Source organism: Sus scrofa, chromosome 2 (genome assembly GCF_054392235.1).
Source record: "Sus scrofa isolate SSC_HxYL_T2T_F1_AM1 chromosome 2, Sscrofa_HxYL_maternal_Yorkshire_Landrace_v2.0, whole genome shotgun sequence".
Classification (NCBI taxonomy): domain Eukaryota; kingdom Metazoa; phylum Chordata; class Mammalia; order Artiodactyla; family Suidae; genus Sus; species Sus scrofa.
Genome location: NC_139384.1, coordinates 92,664,932 through 92,688,074, shown reverse-complemented (window position 1 = coordinate 92,688,074; position 23,143 = coordinate 92,664,932). Strand labels below are relative to the sequence as shown.

The following is a 23,143-nucleotide window of genomic DNA, read 5'->3' as shown; positions in this document are numbered from 1 at the left end:
ACATATCAGCTATAATTAATAATGATTTTGGTTCCTTATAATATTTATCTCTGTTTATGTTATTCTCTTGTCTAACTGTACTAATACATCCAGAAAAACCTTATATACCAATAAGAATAATGGGTGTTTTTGCCATTCCTGACTTGGAACTCTTTAGGTGTTTTATTATTAACACTAATGTGCTGATCTTTTCAGGTGAAGGACATATTCATATATTTACTCAGTATTTTAATCAGTAATAGATAACAAATTTGATCTAATCGATCAAAATCTCCATAGGCTTATTAACAGATTTTTTGATTTGGAAACATCCTTGCACTGCTGGAAGGAACTTCATTTGGCCATGACATATTCATTTAATGATCTGCAAGATTCTATTAGAAATTTTTATAATGATAGGACACTTACCTGATACTTCAATACATCTACATTATAATAAGAAGCAGCTGGATTTTGCTCTGATAGCTTCTTGAGGTAGACAGTAACAGCCTGCATGTTCATCCAAAAATCTTTTGTGCTAGAATCACACTGTGATGGATCACTGTATATATAAGAAATATTTTCATTATTTTCTTTGACTTATTTTTATCCTCTGCCTCTGTGTAGTAATTTGGTGACCTGCGAAAGACTAGTAGAAATGAACCAAACGATGGGATGAGGGAAAACTAAAGTTAGGGGATAAAGAATGGAATATAGCAGAAAGTTGCCTAAAAGAAGAGAAGATGTACAGTAAAGAAAGACTTAACAATAACTACTACCACTACCAGCACAAACAAAACAAAGATGGCAGAAGCTTGTTTAATCATAATAAATAATGTTGGTATATTGTCTTCAAATTAAATTATTTTTGCTTCAAAGACGAGGGAAAAAGTTTCTTAAAAAGAAATTCCACCTTCAACACAAAAGTACACAAACCTGAACACTAGTTGTGCATTTGGAAGAATCTGCTCTAGTCTGCTGATGTTTTTCACCCTGAAGCAGAGCACAGCTGGAGATGGATTGCTAGTGAAGACTTTAATAACTCCACTTGGAAATGATATTGTCATGTCACCAGTGATCTTTACAATACACCTGAAAGTGAGGATTTTAAAAAAATGTAAACGGTTTAAGGCATTTTAATCTCCATTTAAAGCATATTTCATTTTAAAAGGGCTTCATTCAAAGTCATCATTTCAAACCCTTCAAATCATCTTCCACATTCCCTTTTCATTTTCTGAAAATTTTAGATCCTGGTCCATTATCAGGTCTGTCTCAACACCACTACTCCCATCATAAATTTTTAGTGATTTCAATATCCAGAGATAATCCTTCCAATTCTTTGGTCACCTAGTTCTTCAGATCCTGTCTTCCAGCCTACCTCTACCCCCCACCCCCACTGCAGCCCCACCATCATCTCAATGCGGTTCCCCATTCATCCTATCATCTCTATTTCCTCAACTCATTCCTGTCCATCTTCTTCACCAAAAACCTCCATAACCCACTGTTCCTACCACCTTTTTCACTAATCTTCACTCTTCCTTCATACCTCATTTCCTCCCATCTTGGGACTTCATGGATCATCATCACACACACACTCCTTGGCATAAACCCAGCTCCTCAGCTACATGACTGAGCATGACTAGAGAAAAATATATAACCATATAGCCAGAAGTCTCAATACTAAGAGTCCCCTTAGGATTACCTGGAAATTCTACCACATTCCCAAGCTCTTTTCATACCTTCTCCTTTCTCCTCTAATTCTAACCTGCAAAATTCCCAACCCTCACCTGCCACCAACAGCAGTCAATGACTTTCCTTCAAATTTTACAGAGGAAATAAAGTCAGAAAAGAACTTCCTCCTACTTTTACTACTAAAACCCAAATCTCCCTGACTCTGAATGCACCTATACTTTCTGCCTTTGCTCCTGTTTCAACATAATCAGTCTACATACCTAAGATCAATCCTATCACTTCTGCACTGAAGCACATCTCCTCTTACATACTGAAGGACTTCACTCATGCAACTGTCCCCTTTCCTGCACATTCAACATTTTCCATAAATACTGCATCTTTCCCATTAGCATATAGGTATGCTGATATGTATAACATCTTTAAAATAACACAAAAACTGATATCAATAAAACCTTCTTCTGACTCTACCATCTCTTGCTACCACCTTTCTCTGCTTCTACTTCGAGCAAAATATCCTAAAAGAACTGCCCAACATCTGCTCTTTCTAAATACAGTTGTCTGTATTTGCATCATCTTCTGCTCCTGAGCTCCCTCCAAGCAGACTTTCATCTTCACCAGTTTACTAAAACAGCTCTTGCAAAGGTCACTAATGACCTCCATATTGCCAATGATTAATTTTTCTTGACCTGACAATAGCATCAGATATAGCTTCACACCTTCCTTCATGAAAGGGTTATATTCACTTAATTTCTGGGATACTGCTCTACTGATCCTTTCCTCACCTCTCTCGTTGCTTGCTATCCCAAACTCCGTTGCTGGATCAGTCTCATCTTCCAGATTTTAAACAGAGGTGTGGCCAGGATTTAGTTCTCATCTCTATACCTAGCCCCCAGGCCAGGATTTAGATCTCTATACCTAGCCCCCATGGCCAGGATTTAGATCTCTTCTCTATACCTAGCCCCCAGATTTATGTAACATACACAAATTAATGACTACTAAATATTTTATCTATCTCTGAACTCAAGAATTAGGTATTTACCTGTCATCAACTCAATATCTCCACTAAGTTGTACTTCAAATTTAACAATCTACCCCCTCAACAAATGTTGACAACTCTGTTTTCAAAATATATTCAGACTCTCATTACTCCTCACCATCTCCTCTGCTAATACCTATACAAATATACAAGTCACCATCATCTCTCACCTGGACTTCAGTGGCTAACCCTTTCTCTCTGCATCTGTTCTGCCTCCTTCCAGCTTATTTTCCATATAGCAGGCAGAGTACTACTTCAAAAACATTAAGTAACTATTAATGGATAAGCAATGAGGTCCTGCTGTATGGCATAGGCAACTATATCCAATCACTTGTGACAGAACATGATAGAATGTAAGAAAAAAGAAGGTATTTATATGTATATGTGTGTGTAACTGGGTCACTTAGCTGTACAGTAGAAATTGACAGAACACTGTAAATCAACTATTAAAAAAAAAAAAAACCACATAGGTAACCTCTACTCTCAAACCTCTACTGGCTTCCTACCTCATCCAAAATAAATTCCAAACTCCTTATCATGGTCTACAATGTCCAGCCTGTTCTGCTCCCTCTGTGGACTTAATGCTCTTCACTCAGCTATCTGTAGGGCTTGTTCTTCCCTCAACATCTGTCAAGTGTCTGCATAAATCGACCTCAAGAAGGTTTTCTCTCATCAGTCAAAGATAGTAGCCCTCTCTTGTAACTGTCTATCCCATTACCCTGGTTTATTTTTCTTCATAGTATATATCAATACCCCTGCTTTTCATGAGTAACACTACTCACTCAAGATGCATTCATCAAATGTTTGAAGGCTTAGCTATGTGTAAGACTCTGTTGTAAGTGCTGAGGATACTTTAGTGAACTATCTTGAGAGAAAACTAATAAACTCTCTCTCATGACAATGCAAGCTTGTAATATTCTTACACATAGTATGCCATTCAAATATTTGATGAATTAATAATATTATACATGAAAAATAAGGGTGGTCATTCACCCAAAAATCATTTTCTTAAAAGAAATCAATCCTTCAAGAGTCTCCTATATATTAAATAAGCATTTTGGTTTTTTGCAAACATCACACATTCACCAAAGATATACATTAGACCAAGATTCAGAGTTCTACCCCATCTAGGTCAGTTGCTATAATCCTGTTGTACAGATATGTCAAACAACAGATGTGTCATATTGGCCATAAACCCTGGACAAAAATAGAAATAAACTGAGAAAAAAGCTATCACTACTGATAATTAAGTCATTTCTTAAATTTGAAAGACAATCTCTAAATTTGGTAGCAAAAAGCAGGTAAATAAGTAAAAGAAAACTCTAACCTAAAGAGAATTAAAATAAAACTCTTAAAATTTACCATCAAAGGCCCTCCACCTGCAACACACACACACACACACACACACACACACACATTTATATCTTTTAAAAACTAACTTGGTGGGATCTGCCCCTTTAAAGTAGGCATTGACAGATTCTGTAAGGGCGACTGCCACAGGTAAGGTGTCCTGATTTCCAAGGCTGACAGGACTGGGACCTCGTGACACACCTAGAGTAAACACAGTTCATTTGTTAAATCCTATAGGAAAATTACTAAATACTAAAACAGGTAGATTCAAAATGTTAGCTTGTCACAAATGACTCTATCATTGGTTTCAAAGATGCCCCAAGTATACATCTGGAGGTTAAAAAATAGAGCATAAAATAAGTTGGACCCCCCCCAACCCCCAAAAAATCAGGAAAACATGTCACAGTGACTTTAATTTTAAATGGAATGACACAGAAGAGCTGGGTTAAGGAATGTCAGAAGGAAAAAGCCCTTCACTTAAAGAGCTAAAATTACTAAAATATGTCTTCAAAACCATTCAGATTAAATTCTTTCAGGTTCTAATCATCACATACTTAAGTTCATTAAACTGGATTTATTTAAATTTTTTCTATCCATTGGGTATTTCTAACTAAGCAGTGAATCATAATTACTCATTATTACTGTATTTGTTTTAACTCTTCTTTGTCTAATGATTGTATTTTATTCCCATAATACCTTTCCTTGATAAATATGACTAGTATCATCATTTTGGGATAATGTTCCTGACATAAACTTCACTCAGTTACATGCCTTTAGAGTTAAATCATGTAAAGATCAGTGTTTTAAAAGCATAATAAAATGTAAACAAATTTAATCTATGCTTGTGTTGAGGTGTGTTTTTTAAAAAATCTAAACAAAGTATGTAGTTTTACTTCATAGCAGAAAAATCCCTTAAAACAGTGCATTGCCTTTCTTTTTCTTTACAAATGTACTTTTCTCATTTAAGCCTTACTATTGTTACTGACTGTTTCACTTAATATATGATGCAATTCTGTAAAAATAAGTCAAAAGGTAGTTATGATTATTCATTCTTATTTAAAGAAAAAAAGAATAACCTAGGTCAACATATATCTATGATTTGAATGTCTATTTTAAAACATAAATGCTATACAATGTTCACAGCCATCAGATATTTTTATTTCAGATGTGACTGCCTATTCAGATGTGAATTACCTTTGAGTTATCAGGAATATTAATTCTAACAAAATTAATATTAATTCTGACAAAAAATCAGCAGTACTGGCCTTCTCTGCCTCATAACTAAGCCTGGGCCTGGCATCCTACAAATAGTGAGAAAGAGCTTTTGTTAGCTCCAGAGGCCAGGAAGATTTTGTCAAGATTCTGAAGAATTCTGATTTAGAAGATTCTTTATAGTTTAAAAAAAAGCTCAGTGATTAAAAATACATGGAAACAGGAACTGCTGTTTCTAGGCCACTGGGAAAAGTAAACCCTCCCAAACAAGAACTTAAAATTCCATATGAAAATACACCCAATATTAAAAAAAAATATTCACAAAATCACAATAGCTACTATTTACTAACCACTAATACATGCCAGACACTCTGCCAAAGAAGCATGAAAGAAATGGTGCCGTTTTGAACCACAAGTAGTTTTGCAAAGCAGGAACATACTTTGTGGGTGAAAGGCTGGAACAATGAAGGAACATGAAAACGTGTCTGGAGAAGTGTTTATGACCCAAATCAGGGCATGGAGGACCTTTAATTTTATCCTTTTGGCACTAAAAGCCACTGAAAATATTTAAAGAAACATGAATGTTTTTCATTTGGTAAGATCACTGAACACAGAGTGGATACTGACTGAAGAGAAAAACGACTTGACAGGGATTCAAGTTTGGAGCAGGTAAGAGATAATTAAATGAAACATAGGGGCTTGGCCAAAAAGTAGTAATTTCTAGGCTACATGATTATAATTATGTAAAAAATACATATTTGTGCACTGGGAAAATTTCACTGTAAATCTAAGTTGGTTCAACTTTTAAAAAAATACATTGTTCGAAACTAGAAGGTCACTAGAAATTCAGGAAAGCATATTTTAAGAGAAAGATGAAGACTATAACCTTTTATTAGAGAAAATTATGTCCTCAAATATGAAATTAACCTTTTCCCTTAAATATCCTACACAAGTGAATATCTTGTGTACACACAGTAATGGGTAACATTAATGTCAGCTACTGCTTTGACATTAAAAATCAAAAGAAAACTATATGATCATTCTTTTTTAATTATTTGGGCATATAAAACAAAAATTCTTGAAATAGTTTCCCTGTAAACTCTTAAGTCCATTATTGACATATTGGCAAGAAGAAAAAAGTACTGGAGAGTTAAGGAAAAAAATTCAAAATCCACTTAACATTTTAGCATATACTCTTTTCTATTTCCATTTTTGTGGTTTTTTTTTTTTGCATACTTCAAAAAATGTTTGACATGGAAAATAAGTACTTAAAATCCCTTAAAAAGTCTACATTTGTACTATATTATTCAGAATAATTCATTTTTTAAGAAGTAAATTCCTTGGATAGTCTCTTTTCTTTTTAAAGATAGTATGTATTCCTGTTCTCTATAAGGATAATATGCATTCTAACATCTTGGTTAAATATGTTGCAATTTTAAACACTGTGTTTTGAAAAAATGCAGAAAGATAAAGCTGAAATAAAGGGTACCTCCCTTTAATAACAATTTTTTTGTGGAATTTCTTTTTTCAGCTCAGGAGTAAAAAACAGGGGCTCACTCCCAACTCTTTCCTACATCTGTGATTCTAACTTAAGCTCAATGTGTGTACAGGTTTTTGTACGACAGCCCTTGTGCTGGTTGTTTTTATATTACAGGTTTTTTTTAAACTGACATATTCTTTCTGCTTCTGACAGCTTCAGATATAGGTTTATCGATATTTCTTAATGTTTAGGAAAGAAGAGCAGAGAGATGAAAGATACAGCAAAACTTATGTTTTTATAATTTATCCATTGATAGCAATGAATCCTGTATAGAAACTGGACATAATTAGTACAAAACTGAGTTAAAACCTTAGAGTTATTCTTGATTTCTGAGACACCATACATTGCTGGAAAAGGAAAAATTAAAGTATTTTAGATACACTTTAGGATCATTAGTCAACACATACACTTGCTTTTGATACAATACCTTGTGATGTCTCACAGTGCTTTTCAATTTCAGAGAGTGTCCCAATCAAATTATCATCTTCTATCATATTTAAATAAAACAAAATATTGCAGGAAAAGAAAATACTTTCAAGAAACAAGAACAATCAAAAACTCAAATCTAAACAAGGAGCTGAATAAACATCACAATTTAAAAGAGAACTTTAAAAGCAGATTTAAAGAAACTTGGTTCTACAAAATCCGCATTACATCCTGCCTACCTGTATCAGCATTGTTACCTACTTACGGTTCTCCTAGTACCAACACTGGCTCAAACTAAAAACAAATATGTACCAACTTAACAAAATTAAAGTTTCCATCACAAAGCCTTCCAAATAATCCAGAGATAAGGGGAAAGGATTAAAGCAATTTTGGTTACCCAGACCACCTGGCAGGACATCTACGTTTTTTATAACCAAAATACAGATTCTGGAAAACAAAAGTTAGTAAAACCATATATAAAAACAAAATATAAGAATAAGGTGCTTGTTACAGCAAGCAAAAAGACTTACTGGATATATTGTTTACATAAAGTTAAAAGGTGGGAAAAATAGTTCACAAAGGTATATAAAATAAGACAGTACCATCATGTTGAGACATTTAGAAATCATTTATCTCATTTTATAAAAGCCTATACCACTCATGCCATCTTTACAATGGCTACACACAGAAGACGCATTTCTCTTGTGTGCGTTTTGACAAATCAAATTGGGTATGATTAAATCAGCTTGATTAGGGCTGGGATTCTCAAATTTAACATGTATCAGAATTGTCTGGAAGTCCTGTTCAGACTGCTAGCTAGCCCCACTCCAGTTTCTGATATAAAAGGTCTGAATTTCTAGTAAGTTCCCAAGGTGATGCAGACAGATGCATGTCCAAGGACAACACTGTGAGCACGACTGATTTATGCTCAGTTAGTGCAAACCAGTGATTTTCATTATCAAAGATGAATTCATAACTACTAAGCAGCAGCAAATGGGGCCAGTTACAATTCTGATGAGGAGTTGCTGCTCCTGAAACAAATGCTTTGAGTGGTTTTGTGCCTTGTATATTATATTAACAGCGGGTGAGGAAGATAGTAAGAATTTGTGGGAAGAACTGAATTAAAGTGATGACAGAAAAGCTCTTAAGCAAAATCTAGGTAAAATAAAATAGTGCATTTGTTCAATGAGGGTTAGGTTTATGAAGCTATGCCTTAATAGCTACTTTTAAATCTTTATGATTTAAATTCTTGTAGAAAAAAATAATTCATTGCAGTCACAGACACCCTTTCTTTCACTGAATTAGTTTTTAAAATCGATCTTCTTAGGATTGCAAGTTTCTATTCACAATAGAAGGTACTGCATCATATTCATATTGGTCAGTAGTTTATAAATTTGATGCATTCTTAACAGTGCCAATCATGGTTACAATTCTCTACTTAGATAATATAAAACAGGAAAAGGAAAATGTGGCTAGATTCATAATGCTAGGTGTGTCTCCAGAAAACCAAAATGTCTAGAGTTTAATTCTTCACTAGGCTCAGCCTGTTCATATTTTGGATGCTAACTTTTGCATTTGATACAAAACTGATGATAATCACTTACCTACTGTTGGAGTATTGGCAGCACTTAATGAAGCAGAAGATGAGATAGAGGAAGAACTTTCTGCCCGGGCTAATGGAGCAGCAGGAGGTGGGCTGGTATTGGAAGTTACAGGTGGGCTGAATGGCCTGGGCTTAAAAACAAAATGTCATTTACCAAAATGCTAAAACAATTCCCCTGTTATCAGAAAAGATTTGGGGGTATCAGGTAAGATTAATTTTAACATATTAAACCAAATTTATTGCGTTTTTTACAACTCACAATCAGAGATGCCATAGTCAAATCATTTTCAAGAATGTATTAAAAGCTGAAAAGGCTATCATAAAATAATGTCAAGAAAATACTTAGATTAATATAGAACATTTTCTGTATTTCAAAAAGTACGCCTAAGATAGCATCTCAGAAGTCTTTAAACAGTATGAAGGCTTTTCATACATAGTGCCAAACTGCTTCCCTTTTGGATTACTCACTTTACCCTACTGCCTATACATTATTTCTCTGTAATCTTGCCAGCAATGAACAGATGAGGCTTAGAAGAAAAAAAATTTTTTTAAGTTTTAGCTAATTTGACAGGTAAAAATAAAATTGGCATTTCCCTTTTATGAGCTGTATATTAGCTCTGCCTGATTTAGCATGGGGAGATCTTAGCACTACCTGAGCTTTCACTAACCTTTTCTTCATTTAATGAAAATATTTTCTTCCTAAATATTGCTTACCCTTTACTTTCGGTATTTACAAATCTGTCAACATTTTCCTTATAATTCATAGTAATGCTTCCTCATTGAGAATATTTACCCCATCTAGAGGTTTGAGAAAAATCTTAATACTATTGTCTTCCTACATTTCTGGTTAAAAATAAAAAGAAATATGAAAAATATGATTCCAATTCATTTATCTTTTACTTTGCTGAACAATTCCAAACTGTTCCAGTAATACACCAGCAATACTTCCTGAGGTGTTTCACTTTTTAAAAATATGGAATATTAACTTTGATTAAAAATAATCTTTTACTGGAGTTCCCATTGTGGCTCAGCAGTAACAAACCCGACTGGTATCCATGAGGATGTGGGTTTGATCCCTGGCCTCGCTCAGTGGGTTAAGGATCTGGCATTGCCATGAGCTGTGGTGTAGGTTGCAGATGCAGCTCGGATCTGGTGTTGCTGTGGCTGTGGTGTAGGCCGGCAGCTGCAGCTCTGATTCGACCTCTAGCCTGGGAACTTCAAACGCTGCGGGTATGGCCCTAAAAAGGAAAAATAAATAAACTTTTCCTGCTTATAAAGGTGTTAAGTAAATTCAATATATCATGCCTCCTATGTGTCAGGCCATAGGTACTAGATACAAAGCCGTGAACAAGACAGTTTCTGTCCCCACTTATTTGAGGAACATGAAAAATGGAAGGCAAAAAACTAATCAACAAAGTCTTATAAGCATTCATGCACTAAAATTATTCAACTCTATATTGCATGAATATAAATTTATATATATACACTTTTATAAAAATTAGACAGCCCAGGAGTTCCCATCGTAGCTCAGTGGTTAACGAATCAGACTAGGAACCATGAGGTTGCAGGTTTGATCCCTGGCCTTGCTCAGTGGGTCGAGGATCCAGTGTTGCTGTGAGCTGTGGTGTAGGTTGCAGATGTGGCCCGGATCCTGCATTGCTGTGGCTCTGGTGTAGGCCGGTGGCTACAGCTCCGATTAGACCCCTTGCCTGGAATCTCCATATGCCATGGGACCGGCCCAAGACAATAGCAAAAAGACCAAAAAAAAAAAAAATTAGACAGCCCAAAATGTTTTACACTTTATGCCTTTAGTTATTTTAAAGTATTAGTTCCAGACAATGGGCTTTTTTTATGGCTCATTTTTATGGACAGTAGGTTGAAAAAAATACAGCAAGGTATAAAAATGCAGCTTTGGATGTATACAGATGGAGATGGTGAAGGACCTGAGGTAAAACAAATATTAAATTCACCAGCTGATCTGACTTACAAGTCTGTAAAAAGTCTTGAGATGAACTACTGTGGGGGATATTTCTCCTGTGGCAACAGGGCCTCATGGCCAATATCATGTGGCTGTAGTTGACAATTCACAACAAGAAGGTGCATTTTATTATTTTATTTAGGAAAAAAACACACTTCTTAAGTGATTTTCTCTTATTTTATAATAGCACTGTCCAATACAGTAGCCACTAGCACTTGATATGTGGCTAATTCAAAATCTGAGAAGAGCTGCAAGTGTAAAATATACAGTGGACTTTGAAAATTTGCTATACACACCCCCCAAAAGAATGCAAACTCTCAATTTTTATATTGATTACATGTTAAAATAAATTTTAATACACTTAGTAAAATATATTAATTTCACTGTTTTTTTTAAAGTAGGACTAGAAAATTTTAAAGTATATGTTACTTGCATTATATTTCTACCAGACAGCACTGCTTAAAGACAGTACTTTTCAAATAATTGCATGCATCAGAATCACTTGGCAGGCTTGTTAAAATACAAATGCTAGGCCATTCCCTGGAACTTCTGATTTGTTTGGGGTGAGACAGAGACACTGCATTTATTTCTACCAAGTTCTCAGGTGATGCTAATGCTGCTAGTCTGGGGACCACACTTGGAAAACCATCACTCTAGAACAATGAGTGCTTCTCCTTAGAAGTGTGGGGAGGATGTGGTTTTAGACCCTTTGAGCATCTCGTGAAAGGTATGAGCCCCCCTCTCCAGAAAAAAGCACATACAAGCATGCAAGGAAAATGGTACTCCAGTGTATAGCTGGAGAGAAATCAGCATGACCCTTTTGGTGGGCAATACAGTAATAATCAATGCACATCTTAAAAATATGCATACCATTTAGTTCATGAATTTTACTTTTAAAGTTTTCACTAAGGAAACAATGTCTGCATAGAAGTAAAAAAATGTATTCATTAAGGCATTGTTATAATGAAATCTTAGAAATAAACTGTAATAATCAAAATTTCTAAAAACTTTTGGAAAATGTAATGCTGACAATGGTAAAAGAGACAGAGCATTTACACTCTGCAGCCATGTCAAACGATGTTCCCTGAAGTCCTCAGAGGGTGGTTTCTAGAAGGTTCTCAAGGCTGGGGCAGGAGGTAAAGGGTGATGTGAAAAATTTCAACAATAAAGTCCCACTTTTTAATAGACTTACGACTTAAGATTACTTGATAAAGGATTCTACCACTTGAAAGAAATTTGAAAATTATGGAATGATTCATTATACAGAAAGACATTCCCAAATATTTTCAAGTGAAGAATAGAAAATATGTAAGGTATGACCTTTTATTTAAAAATACACACAAACTATTCATGGCAACTAACGTTTTTGAGCAATTACTTGTACTTGACAAAGTTCTACGTTTTTACATAACTTAAAGTCTCAAAATAACTTATTATATTTATTTTACCCATACATTTGCTATGTGAAGCTGCTGGTGTGTGGCAAATTCAAGTTTTGCTTTTTGGAACTTTCTCGAAGTTTTTTTCCCCTCCGATATTTTTAATCCATGGATGCGGAACCCATAGATACAGAGACTCAACTGTGGGTCAACTGTATATACAATGTGATGTCTGCACTAGAAGAAACTCAAGCAAATGTATGGGTATAAAGAAGAGAATGATTAAACCCACTGTGGGGTGGGGAGGAGGAGTAATGATCAAAGAAGACTTTAGCTACATGGTGAGCAGTTTTTTACATAGAAAATTGAGAGGGATTTCAGACAGAAGGAGCACAATAAGAAACATGGATGCATAAAAGAGCATGATGTGTTTGGGAAAGAGCAGAAAGCTTCAAGTGGCTGGAAACTAGGCTGCAGAGGAGAAAGATAGACAGTTAGTCTGGTAATGCAGGGTGGGGCAACTTTATGAAAAGCCCTGCAGATTCAGCTAAAACATTCAACCATATGAATTAAGGGGTGCCACTGCAGATGTCTATCAGGAGGAAAAGATGGTGGACATTTAGAAATTTAATTCTTCCAATTGAACTGGCAAGTAAAAGATGAAACAGAACAGAGCCTGACTCTGAGTGGAATCCATGTATCTTCTTTCATTATCTGACAATTTTTGAAGACCAATGCCTTTTTCTTTCTTTTTTTTTTTTTTTAGGCTGAGAAAGCCGAGAAAGATTTATTTATTTAATTATAGTTGATTTACACGTTTTTCCTTTTTTACAAAAAGCAATATGTACTTTTAAAGTCAATTAAGTGATGGGAATTCCAAATTCCTTATGTATAAAATAAAGCTGGACTAGATGCCCACCAGGACTCCTCTGGCAATAAAAATACTTTTAGGCCTAAGAACAAGCCACCATTTCTTCCTTAATATTTGACTTTAGAATTATATTAAAATTGCTTCTTAATTATGATACAATAGGTACTAAATTTTTTAGGTGCTAACTTTCTCAGGAAATCTCTTTCCTCCTGAATAATGGTCTTGTTCCACAGGTCCAATCACTGAGATGACATGGGGATGCAAAGGAAGAACTTTTCTGTACTTTGAAGACTTAAGCAGAAAATTCCAAGCACTTAGCTATAAAGGGACATATAGGAAAATATCATTTGCATATTAAATCAAAACAGGTATAATTAAAAAAAAAAAACCTGAGTACATACTATTTCATTAATCCCACTGAGTTTGCCTGAAGCAAGCTTTGGTCTGGAAGCAGGTCTTGGAGGAGGGACAATGGTGCCTACAGAAAGAGGAGTTGTGGGCCTGGCTGGTAGGTAGAAAAAGAGAATTTGAAGAAAATCATTAGCATACAGCAATCCCTACATAAAAACATCCTATTATAGGAGAACAATTAAGAATCAAATTTCATTTTTCACTTCTTTTTCTTTAAAATGCAATTATAGCTATTTGTTGAAATGCTGGGAATCTACCAAATATGCTTTCTTAAAAGCTATCATTTGAATATTCCTAAAAAAGAGATTCAACTTTTCAATAAAACTGATACAAATAATATAAATTGGATTTGTTTCAATTATTTATACACGTAAAAATTAAATCTAATAAATTAACTGGTGAAAATAAATCAATTTAAACCACTTATGATGGAGCATGGTAATGTGAGAAAAAAGAATGTATACAAGTATGTGTAACTGGGTCACACTGCTGTATAGTGGAAAATTGACAGAACACTATAAACCAGCTATAATGGAAAAAATAAAAATCATTATAAAAAAATTTAAAAAACTGAGGCATGGGGAGATAAGAAAAAAGAAAATCAATCAATTTAAGGCCTGAGGTCTTTAGTTTACTGCCAATATTTCTACTTTACAGTTATGCAAGATAAGCCTTTGAATCAACATCTTCAAAATAATAACATTAACTCTAAATAAAACACTTACCTTATTTAAACTTGTAATCTCACTCTTAAGTTGAACTACATTGTACCATTTTATGACAATCAAAAATATTTCTTTACAAAAAAATTTTCCTAAGTCACTACAGTTTATGATATAAGCTTATCTTTTCCTAAATCTGATATAAATTTATCATTCAATATTTTTCAGTAGCATTTGCAAATGCTGCATTTTTAAAAATCAGAAATTCTAACCTCAGTATCCCTAATTAAAAATAACTCAGCATGGTAGAAATTAATGAATGAAATTCAAGCATACATCAAGAGTCACAAATGTATTAGCATAATTAAAGCAAGAGTAAAAAATGGAAGCAAATACATTTTCTTTTCTTTTGCTTTTTAGAGCCAAACTCCCAGCATATGGAAGTTACCAGGCTAGGGGTCAAATCATAGCTACAGCACACAGCATCTCAGAATCTGAGCCATGTCTGCAACCTACACCACAGCTCATGGCAACGCCGGATCTTTAACCCACTGAGCGAGGCCAGAGATCAAACCTGCATCCTCATGGATCCTAGTCAGGTTTGTTAACTGCTGAGCCACAAAGGGAAACTCTGGAAGCAAATACACTTTTATGATTTTTAAATTAGTTCATTAAAATGATCTTCAAATCCTTTTGGTCCACTGGAAAAGATGAGGTGATAAATCAGACTGAAGAATATAGTATGGGCAGGAAGAAATGTATTTCAGTAAGTTCCACAAGTTTACAGATGTGCAAAGTTAAAAAATAGAAGAATGGGCCTAAGTATGTACACGGGGAAACAAACAATAAAGCAGAGGGTTCTGGGTCAGCACTGGAGGGATGGAGGAGTAAAAGGAAGGAGCATGGAGGTGGGAGAAGAGAAAAAGGTAGTGACAGGAGTGAAAGTAAAGGCACAGAATCATTTAGAAAGGGGTATAGAATCATTTAGAAAGCAGATCATACAAAGAGATAAAAGATGCGAGCACAGTTCAGATTAACTGAAGAAAACAGTAAAAAGCTAAGAAATCAAGTTTAGATTCTAAGGCTGCTGCCTTCTTCCAGTCAGCACCAGCACTTTCATTCTGTATCCCTGCTTTACAATGCACAGTAGAAGATGGAGTTCCTGTCATGGCGCAATGGTTAAGGAATCTGACTAGGAACCATGAGGTTTCAGGTTCGATCCCTGGCCTTGCTGTGAGCTGTGGTGTAGGTCGCAGATGCGGCTCGGATGCTGCGTGGCTGTGGCTGTGGCGTAGGCTGGCGGCTACAGCTCTGATTAGACCCCTAGCCTGGGAACTTCCATATGCTGAGGGATTGGCCCTAGAAAGGCAAAAAGATAAACAAAAAAAAAAAAAAATGCACAGTAGAACTGTGCACTAACCTAAGGACTGCAACACTTCCCTATGCTGTACCATTTACTTTAAAGATATGTTCATTACCAATGAAACCAGCACTGACCAATACTCAAGTTATTTCAAGCTTGTGAAAGAGCTTAACATAATAACATTTACACCTGAAGCTTCATTACTGAGCAAGAGGCCTGTCCAAATGGCATTTAGACTGACTCCACCAAGCCTGGTAGAAGTGTTAAGTTTAGCTTCTGCAGATAATCAGAACTTGTTTTTTGATAAACGCTAATAACAAGTAGTTCCCATTGTGGTACAGTGGAAATGAATCTGATTAGTATCCAAGAAGATATGAGTTTGCTCCCTGGGCCTCAATCAGTGGGTTGGGGATCCGGCGCTGCCATGAGCTGTGGTGTAGGTCACAGACATGGCTTGGATCTTAAGTAGCTGTGGTGTAGGCTGACAGTTGTAGCTATGATTTGATCCCTAGCCTGGGAACTTCTATATGCCTTGGGAGCAGCCCTAAAAAGAAAAAAAAAAAAAAAAAAAAAAGTGAATAACAATACTAACAACATGTATATAACAAAACAATAAATTATAAATGAATCTATTTCCATATGCCAATTATTTATTCATTTTGTCTTTTTAGGGCCACACCTGCAGCACATGGAGGTTCCAAGGCTAGGGGTCCAATAGGAGCTGTAGCTGCTGGCCACAGCCACAGCAATGGGGGATTCAAGCCACATCTTCCGCCTACATCACAGCTCACAGTAACAGCAGATCCTTAAGCCACTGAGCAAAGCCAAGGATTGAATCTGCGTCCTCATGGATACTAGTCAGGTTCCTTAACCACTGAGCCACGATGGGAATGCCCATGTGCCAATTAGATACTGCTTTTAGAAGACTTAAGGAGATTACTTCAACTGTTCACAGGTTTAAGTATTTTAATTATGTTTTGTGGTGGAGCTCACTTCCAAGAAATGTCTACTAGATGCAGTATTTCAAGAAATATAGTGTCTTGTAAAGTATAAAAACAGTTGAAAAGAGCTCATTTAGATCTGCTCATACCATTTTTAATCTGAACAGAGACACAGACTAATTAGAATGCAGAAGCAATGATGACGCAGAAGAAAAATCAGCAGTTAGCTTGTTCTGTCAGTAGTCTTTCAGGGCATGTAATAATTATGGCAAAGGTTACTTTGGTCCTCAAAGACACAGCTGTTTTGTTTTGTTTTTTTGTCTTTTTGCCTTTTCTAGGGCCGCTCCCGTGGCATATGGAGATTTCCCAGGCCAAGGGTCCAATCGGAGCTGTAGCTGCCGGCCTACACCAGGGCCATAGAGCAACGTGGGAACCTAGCCGCATCTACAACCTACACCGCAGCTCACGGCAACGCCGGATCCTTAACCCACTGAGCAAGGGCAAGGGATGGAACCTGCAACCTCATGGTTCCTAGTCAGATTCATTAACCACTGAGCCACGACGGGAGCTCCCCAGAGACACAGCTGTTGAAAGATCTCTTATGCAAAGTGTCAGGGAACTCAAAGTTATTTTCAGCTTTACAGTGCAATCTCTGGAATGCCTTCTCCGTTCCACTTGAGTCATTAATTTCTTTGGACACACCCAAGGCATGTGGAAGTTCCCAGACAAGGGATCGAACTCATACCACAGAAGGGACCCAAGCCACAGCAGTGACAATGCTGGATCCTTAACCCACTGAGCCACTAGGGAACTCCCTAATCAGTAATGTAATAATTTACCACTAAAGGAAATCCAATGACTTTGCAACAGTGAAGCAAAAGGAAACTTACTCTGCTCCCTGGTGGTGTCATTATAGCAGAAGAGCATAAAGAGCTGATAGAAAAGTGGAGTTCCTGTAGTGGCTCAGTGGTTCACAAATCCAATTAGGAACCTTGAGGTTTCAGGTTCAATCCCTGGCCTCGCTCAGTGGGTTAAGGATCCAGCATTGCCGTGAGCTGTGATGTAGGTGGCAGACAAGGCTCGGGTCCTACATTGCTGTGGCTCTGGCATAGGCTGGCAGCTGCAGCTCTGATTAGACCCCTAGCCTGAGAACCTCCATATGCCACACGGGAGCTGCCCAAGAAATGGCAAACAGACAAAAAAATAAAATAAAATAAAATAAAATAAAAATCAATGGAAGAAGAAAGCAACTGAAACCTAGAGGCGAGATAGAACATGATGGAGGATAATGTGAAAAAAAAGTATGTGTATATATAACTGAGTCCACTTTGCTGTATGGTAGAAATTGACAGAACATTGTAAATAAATTATAAAAAAATTTTTAGGCGTTCCCGTCGTGGCTCAGTGGAAGCAAACCTGACTAGCAATGAGGATACAGGTTGGATCCCTGGCCTCACTCAGTGGGTTAAGGATCCAGCATTGCCATGACCTGTGGTATAGGTCACAGACGCGGCTTGGATCCTGCACTGCTGTTGCTGTGGAGTAGGCCGGCAGCTACAGTTCTGATTTGACCCCTAGCCTGAGAACCTCCATATGCCACAGGTGCAGCCCTAAAAAGACAAAAAAAAAAAAAAAAAAAAAAAAAAAATTTAAAGAAAATTGTAGAACTAAAATATAAATCTTTATAGCCAGATAGTTCTTATTCAGGTTCATTATTATTTTACTCAAATCTAGAAAAATTTAGTAATACATGGAACAAGAACATGAACTCAAGCTCTATATTAACTGAGGAAAATAATTACGAAAATAAGAAACTTAAAATACCTATGAGAAAAATTTAAGGTTCAAAAATATATAAAGGCACTGGAGTTCCTGCTGTGGCACAGGATATTAAGAACCCTACATAGAGTCCTTGAGGATGCAGATTTAATCCCAGGCCTCGCTCAGTGGGTTAAGGATCTGGCATTGCGTCAAGCTGCGGCATAGGTTGCAGATGTGGCTTGGATCCAGCATGGCTGTGATGGAGGCCAGCAGCTGCAGCTCCGATTCAACCCCTAGCCTGGGAAATTTCATATGCCACAGAAAAAAATGTATATACATATATCTGTGTGTTTATGTATATATGTGTGTGTGTGTGTATAATATAAAATATATATATAAAGCCAGAATTATTCTTGTTTTCTAAGAGGAGCAAAATATAATGCTAACAGTCAGTAAAATTCTAAAAAGATTTGACCAAGTGTCAGCATGGTGGTGCTATATTCATGTATTTCTCAACAAACTAACTAGTGCTAAAACTAAAAACTGTCATAAGAAGAAAGATAAGTCAGTGTTCGAGTTATTATAAAAACCAGCCTTGGAGTTCCTGTCGTGGTGCAGTGGTTAACGAATCCGACTAGGAACCATGAGGGTTGCGGGTTCGGTCCCTTCCCTTGCTGAGTGGGTTAACAATCTGGCGTTGCCGTGAGCTGTGGTGTAGGTTGCAGATGCGGCTCGGATCCTGCGTCGCTGTGGCTCTGGTGTAGGCCAGCGGCTACAGCTCCAATTCAACCCCTAGCCTGGGAACCTCCTATGCCGCGGGAGCGGCCCAAAGAAATAGCAAAAAGACAAAAAACAACAACAAAAAAAACAGCCTAATATTTTTCAAAAGATAATTTTATGGGCTTTGTAAAAGTGACAATTGCTCAATTAATCCATGGGTACAGAAGAAATAGTCTATTCTAAGCACTTATCAAAGGAAAGGAATATATGAGATATTTTATATTAAATTTTATATACATATATATATTTATTTATATATAAATTATATATATATAATGTTTACTTATAGTCTACATAGTAGAAGAAGCAACTGAAACTACTTGTGTACCAAACTCTAAGCATGCTTTTTAAATATAGAACAACACTGGAAGGTTTAAAATATCAGTGACTAACTGGTAGGAATTACTTTCTTAGACTGCTTTAGCTGAGATGGGATCATTAATGAATTAAGATTCTGAAAAGGAAAAAAGAGAGTAGGTAATAATCTGACTACCTGGCCCTTGCTAAAACGTGAAAATGTGTACGTGGGTAGATGATAAGGGAGCCATGCATTGCAAAAAGAGGTGGAAGAAAATTTAAGATAAAATGCCTATTTCACCATTTCACTTAGGGCCAGTCTTACAAAACAGGAGATTCACCATAATGTATTCACCAGTTTTATCAAAAATTATATTCTGTTCAAGTGAAGACAATAATAATCACTGCAAAGCAGAATGTCTCTTTGCAACATCACTAACATTCTTTGAAGGGCAAAATAATTTGACATTAAAAAAATTTTTATTATAGTTGATTTACAATGTTCTATCAACTTCTGCTATACAGTAAAATGACCCAGTTATACATATATACATATAAATTCTTTTTCTCATATTATCTTCCATCATGATCCACAAGTGATTGGACATAGTCCCCTGTGCTATACAGCAGGATCCCATTGCTTATCCACTCCAAACACAGTAGTTTGTATCTACTAACCCCAAACTCCCAATCCATCCCACTCCCTCCCCTTCCCCCTAGGCAACCAAAAGTCTGTTCTCCATGTTCCATGAGTTTCTTTCTTTTCTGTAGACAGGTTCATTTGTGCCATATACTAGATTCCAGATATAAGTGATATTGTATGGCATCTGTCCTTCTCTTTCGGACTTACCTCACTTAGTATGACTCTCTAGTTCCACCCATGTTGCTGCAAATGGCATTATTTTTTCTTTTTTATGGCTAATTTGACATTTTTCAGACTAAATAAAAAGGTTTTAAAAGGAAAACCAACATAAATTTAAAAACAAGCAAAAGTTTTAGTTTTACCTACCAAACATCAAATCACAACTAAGTGAAAGTATATCATTTTTTTTACTGAAAGTTTAAGTGATATAGATAAAACAGTCTTTAGATAGGTAGCAAGAGGCAAAGAGTACTTTTTTGAAAAGAAAGAGACTGTGCTAAAGAAAACAGTGAGAAACAATGGGTGGAGTTAAGAAGAAACTTCCATATAAATAAAACCTCTGTGATAATGTGAAAATTTTTAAGATTAAAAAAATAATAATAATTAAAAAACACTGCTTAGGAGTTACTGTCATGGCTCAGTAGTACGAACCCAACTAGTGTCCATGAGGACCTGGGTCTGATCCCTGGCCTCGCTCAGTGGGTTAAGGATCTGGTGCTGCTGTCAGCTATGGTATAGGTTGCAGATTCAGCTTGGATCGGGCATTGCTGTGGCTGTGGTGTAGACTGGCAGGTGCAGCTCTGATTTGACCCCTAGCCTGGGAACTTCTATATGCCTTAAACAGCAAAACAAACAAACAAACAAAAACCACTGCTTAGGACCCTCTTCATTCTAAAAACAAAATATGACAGTATTCTGACTTTTTACTAAACAAAAAAGGAACTTAACACAACTTTAGTTTTTCCTATACAATTACTTATAAAATCCATCAGTAAGATTAGTTTCCTAAAAGTAAATAGTAACAAATGCCAACTGAGAAAGGCTATAATGTCACTTCAGAATATGTTCAATTATCTAATGACTGTTTCTTGCTGTTTTACAAGTATCAGGTGCAGATCACCTTCTCTTCCAACTGGAGTTCCCATCATGGCTCAGCAGTTAACGAACTTGACTAGCATCCATGAGGACACAGGTTCGATCCCTGGCCTCACTCAGTGGGTTAAGGATCTGGTGTTGTCGTGAGCTGTGTTGTAGGAAGCAGATGCGGCTTGGATCTCACATTGCTGTGGCTGTGGTGTAGGCCAGCAGTGACAGCTCCAATTGGACCCCCAGCCTGGGAGGGGCTCCATACGCTTCGGATGTGGCCATAAAGACCAAAAAAACAAAATAAATAAATAAATAATTCCCAACTGTTTCAGGTTAAAGCTGTCTAAAACCCATTTATAATTTTTTTAAAATATTAGTTTCTAAACACTCCAATTTTAAATACCAGCACTTATATTTTATTACTAATAGTAAAATGTTTCAATATGCTTACTGTTTTGTTAATCTGCCAGACTATGACAAATAGAACAAAGATTTTGGAATTATTAAGATCGATCCAAGTTTAAGGAGTTCCCTGGTGATTCAGTGGGCTACAGATCTAGCATCCTGAATGCACTGGCTCGGGTCACTGCTATGGTGTGAGTTCGATCCCTGGCCCAGGAACTCTGCATGCCAAGGGCAGGGCCAAAAAAAAAAAAGATCCAGGTTTGAAACTATGCTTCATTTCCTAGTTACATGGTGTTGAGAAAATCCTGATCATCTTGGAGCTTTACTTTTTTCATCTATAAAATAGGGACAATAAAAAGGACTTTATGTAGCAGTTAATGAGCTGTAGTCAAATAGAATGTACACAGATCTCAGCAAAGACACAGCAGGAACTTGATTCCAGTTTTCTTCCCAACATTCCAGAACTTCCTTTACCCCAAATACAGCATTTCTGAAATCTCAGAGAAGGCTGAATATCAACTTCAAGTGATTTTATTTTCTTTTTAAACAAGGAGTTTTATCAAACATGCTTTGATTACTGACTAGTGGGATTTTACCTTTTGAAAGAAAAGAGAAATTTAATATATTCTTGCCAAAAACAACAACTAAAACACACTATTCAAGTTCTTTCATGTATTTCTTAGCAAGCGCTAAAGCCTTTCAGGAAAGCAGTTTGGTAATAAGTATTAATGGGCATATCTTGTGATTCATAAATCATGTAATGATAATTATAAGGATATGAGACATATGAACAAAGTGTGTTTTATCCATAGATATCCATAATATTAGAAAATTAGATGCAACTTGAATGTCCATCAAGAATGGACTGGTTGGGAGTTCCCGCCCATGGCTCAGTGGTTAACGAATCCAACTAGGAACCATGAGGTTGCGGGTTCAATCCCTGGCCTCGCTCAGTGGGTTAAGGATCTGGCATTGCCTTGAGCTGTGGTGTAGGCCATCGGCTACAGTTCTGATTAGACCCCTAGCCTGAGAACCTCCATATGCCGCAGGTGCAGCCCTAAAAATAAATAAAAAATAACTTTTAAAAAACAAAAACAAAAACAATGGACTGGTTATGGAGTTCCCATTGTGGCACAGTGGAAACAAATCTGACTAGTAACTATGAGGTTGCAGGTTCAAGCCCTGGCCTCACTCAGTGGATTAAGGATCTGGCGTTGACTTGAGCTGTGGTGTAGGCCAGCAGCTACAGCTCTGATTTGACCTCCATATGCCACAGGTGTGGCCCTAAAAAGCAAAAAGACAAAAAAAAAAAAAAAAAGAAAGAAAGAAAGAAAAAAACGTACTGGTTATATTAATGCACATCTATACAGGTGAATAATTATTATTTGGGTACTGATATAGAAATGATGCCTAGAAATAAATATATAAATAAATGAAAAAAACTGGTGTTTGATGACTTTTTATTGTTAAAAGCCATAGGGTCTTTAAGCTAACAAAATCAGTATAAAATCACTTTTATCTGGTAACATGCCCAAAGGACAAGTTAAAAAAAATTCTGATCATTAAGTACAACATACAGAAGGTCCCGCTGTGGCACAAGGGGATCGGTGCGTCTCTGCAGTGCCAGGACACAGGTTTGATCACCAGCCCAGCACAGTGGGTTAAAGGAACCAGAGTTGCCACAGCTGTGGTGTAGGCCACAGCTGCAGCTCAGATCTGATCCCTGGC

General features: G+C 36.4%; 1 protein-coding gene across 6 annotated transcripts in view; it reads right to left on the bottom strand.

The window, feature by feature from the left end:
• Positions 1-23,143, bottom strand: part of FCHO2 (FCH and mu domain containing endocytic adaptor 2) — a 138,321-nt gene that overhangs the window by 14,985 nt on the left and 100,193 nt on the right. For 5 of the 6 annotated variants that reach the window (XM_085013800.1, XM_085013798.1, XM_021084438.2 and 2 more), the window contains 5 exons: positions 13,468-13,571; positions 8,840-8,969; positions 4,147-4,258; positions 916-1,071; positions 409-541 (listed from right to left, as the gene is read on the bottom strand). In XM_085013800.1, coding sequence (XP_084869926.1) covers positions 409-541; positions 916-1,071; positions 4,147-4,258; positions 8,840-8,969; positions 13,468-13,571 — 635 coding nt within the window. Of the gene's footprint in view, positions 1-408; positions 542-915; positions 1,072-4,146; positions 4,259-8,839; positions 8,970-13,467; positions 13,572-19,739; positions 21,751-23,143 lie in introns of those variants that run through there. The other variant, XM_085013797.1, reaches the window with a different exon arrangement.